Source organism: Rhagoletis zephyria, unplaced genomic scaffold (genome assembly GCF_001687245.7).
Source record: "Rhagoletis zephyria isolate East Lansing unplaced genomic scaffold, Rhagoletis_zephyria_1.1 Rzeph_scaffold_22562, whole genome shotgun sequence".
Classification (NCBI taxonomy): Eukaryota; Metazoa; Arthropoda; class Insecta; order Diptera; family Tephritidae; genus Rhagoletis; species Rhagoletis zephyria.
In genome coordinates this window covers 719-4,174 of record NW_016179620.1, presented here as the reverse complement: position 1 = coordinate 4,174, position 3,456 = coordinate 719, and the positions used below count along the sequence as shown (strand labels likewise).

The 3,456-nt window shown below is 39.8% G+C and overlaps 1 protein-coding gene across 1 annotated transcript in view; it reads right to left on the bottom strand.

Moving 5' to 3' along the window:
• The window catches only part of LOC108381433 (forkhead box protein O-like), a gene marked incomplete at its 3' end in the record, with an annotated part of 5,942 nt that extends 3,012 nt beyond the window's left edge, over nucleotides 1-2,930 (bottom strand). The window contains exon 1 of the mRNA XM_017637856.1: nucleotides 2,642-2,930. Within this exon, the coding sequence (XP_017493345.1) occupies nucleotides 2,642-2,895 (254 nt within the window). The remainder of the gene's footprint in view (nucleotides 1-2,641) is intronic.
• Between the last annotated feature and the right edge of the window lie 526 nt (nucleotides 2,931-3,456).

Here is a 3,456-nt window from a genome sequence, read left to right as displayed (position 1 = left end):
TACCCTTTAAAACAGCTAACTATAAGCAGAGGATTCAGGGCATATCCTGAAAGACAAATATATTTATTCAATCAGAGGGACCAACCGCAAATCAAAGCCAAAGCATTAAAAGAGCTTACGATGCCTCAATGATAGACAAATCTTAACGTAGCAGGCACTCACCAGTGCATTGGGTGGAACGATCATACATCAAATCTACAACAGCATTGCAACCGGCCGAAGTGAGCTACTCTGAGTCAAAATACGACAGTCCCCTTAGCAACAGGACTTTGTAACAAAGATCGAGGTGAGATTGGAAGCTAGCGGTAGTCTTTTCTGATATTGAGCGGGCGTTAAACAGCGCTATCTTTGACTCTATGTGCTCTGCGGCCAGAAGACATGAAGTGCACAAAATAACCGTTAGGTGTATTCACCTGATGTCATCTAGCAGACTGCTGACAGTGGGGGACGAAGCTAGCCTTTATACCATTCTAGTGTTTGGGAGAAGATGCCCTCAGCGAGGTAGGCTATCAACTCACTTGTGGTATTTGTTAGTGCAAGGCTTCGTTCACATCCACTGTCCTCAGATAAATCTCTGAGGGAGGTCTGCATTAAGTAACTTAGAATCCTGAATAAGATTGATGAATGGTGCACTTTGCATTGCCTTGCTGTAAATCGCAGCAAGACCACCCTAGTATACATAGTTTTAATCAGACCAATCGTCACGTACTCTGCCGCAGTATGCTTGCGCAAACCAATGGTCAAAATCACGGTTTTGGTGTTGTATAGGCACTCTTTTGGTCTGTGGCAGGACAATCGGTTTTTAGAGCAATATCCTTTTTTTTTGGCAACTATTGACAAACTGATGCCTGGAGTCTCCTTTGGAAGAAAGTATGTATTTAGATTTCCTACATGGAAGCTCGCCGAAAACTTTTTACATCGACGGCTCAAAGGCTGAAAATGCAGCAGGGTGGCATCTGGACAGTAACTTCAGATGCTTTACTTTCTTCCAATTGGAAGTTTTTGCGAAGTTGCTCTAAATGCCCTGGAAAGTGCTAACACCTCCTTAAAGATAGTCCAGGGATGTAAGTGGAGGCGGAACTCCGTTAGAAAGTGGAATGAGTTTAAAATTATTTGCGTGCCAAGACACCACGGTATTCAAGGCAACGAACTATCTAATGAATTGGAGAACTGCGATTCTTTGGAGACTTCAGTTTGACCGGAGTCATAAATAAAACTCATGAGAGCCGTTGGTGTGGTATTGATGCCTGCAAAACAACCAAGTGCTTCCTGAAAAGGTCTGACAGGGTGGTAGAAAAATTCCTTCTCAGACAAGGAAGGAGTAATCTAGAGCCCTTCTAGGACTGATTTCGGAGCACAATCCTTGGGGACGGCATATGGCCACTGTGTACATCTTGCATTTTTGCTGCCGCCATCCGGCCTTTGCCAGACTTAGGTGGTACATTTATGGGTCGGTTGTATTGAAAATGGACGAGATACATTCTTTTTCCGTCCACAAACTGCTTAGATTCATAAAGGAGTCTGGTAAGTTTGCAAAGGAGTAATGAATTCCCACCGCACTTTTATATCCCTGTTCCATAATTCCTGTCTCTTCTTCTTAAGTGCAATGGGCAATACCACCAGAGTGCTTGGAAAAATTGTTGTTAGTTTTTCCAGCCACCCACAATTCCTTTCCATGGTTTATACATATGAGTTTAAAGAAGGGGAGTGGAACATCCAATATGCGTGGCATTTCAGTCAGGTGTAACTTCGAAACTGTAAGTCACATGACTTTTAGATTTGATGTAAAGTGTCATGATTTGATGTAAAGGTTATGATAACATCTGATTCTGCAAAATATTGGCCCAAAACATAGATGGCGCTAGAATCAAAATATCTAGAAATTACGCACTTTGAAAATGATTTATATCTACTTTCTACTTTAACTACTATTTTAAGTACATATCTGTAGCATTTTAATAAAAGAACTTATCTCGGGTTGAGCCAATTTATCTTAGAACAATATTTAATTGGGTAGCCAAATAGTATTTTAACGATTAACTAGCCTTAGGCGTAGTTTAAGATGTACTTTAATACTACTAACATGCTGTCTCACGGACCGAACACATTCTTAAAGCTTTCTGTACAACATAGTTGAGCTTTCCAAACTTTATTCTTTGTATACCTTTTGGTATACCGATGTAGATTGACAGCTGTTAGATTGTGTTTTATTCCTTTTTCAGTGACTCGATCTGTGTAAAACCCTTTAAACGAGACTTATTCTGTCTTAATCCAAATTTAGTTAATTTGTATCATCGAAATGCCGCAGATATGCACATAAAATTTTTCAACTAAACTTGTGCTTTGGAAACTATTGTAAAGCTGCTATAACATGCTTGCTCCCACATTTGCTTGTATTTAGTTTGCAAAAAGAACTTATCATTGCAAGAAACCAATATTAAAATAGTATTTTAAATCATAGTGTAAATATCTCAAAATAATATTTCTGCCAAGATGCTAAAACACTAATTTTCTAAATGTTATGCTAAAAAGGCAAAAAAGCGAATGGAATTGTTTCAAAAATACTGCGGCAACTACTGCAATTTTGCACTAAGTTTTTTATTAAAGCATATAATATTCATGACTCTAAGTTAATAGATACCTGTGCAATGGACTCTCCGAGAAGTGATCCAAACCTTCACTCACGCTACTGCTGGGCGATGGTGTCGCATCGTTCAGACCGGTAATGCCCGCCTGACGTAGAGCCTCCACGCGCTTTTTGGCACGCCCCCGACGCTTCTCGTAGCGCGACGTTTCCATAGAAGCGGCACGCCGACGCACTGATTTACCCGGTTTCGCATCCGGATTAAGCATCCACCAAGACGATTTGCCAGTACCTTCATTTTGGACGCGCATAAATCGATTGTGCAACGACAGATTGTGACGAATGGAATTCTGGAAATGAAAAAAAGAAAACATTGTTAAAAAACCGAGTTTTAAAAAGATTACTTATTTAATAACTTAAAGTGAACCCTTTCCGGTTCTGGTTTAGTTCTGCATGAGAAAAAAATGTAGGTAATATCGAGAACGTTCCCACAATCGAGCTAAACGGGAACAATTTTATTGAGAGAAGTTTGAACGGGAGCAAAATTAGAACAAAAGCTTCGGGAACGTTTCCGTAAAGAACGAAATGCGAACAAAACTGCCGGAAACGTTCTCAAAAAGAATAGAATGAGAACGAAACTTTCGGAAACGTTTTCCCGGAAGATAAAATAAACACAAAAGTCTGGGGAAACTTCTGCTATAGAACAAAACGAGTACAAAAGTTTTGGGAACATAGTGATAAGAATGAGAGGGCCATCTGAGTGTTGGGATGAAAAATCGTTTTAGTTAAAATAACGATTGTTAATTCTTAGCCAGAGGAAAGCTGGATCATTTCAACTTCCGTATCCTATATCATTAGGAGGCACTGTTTAT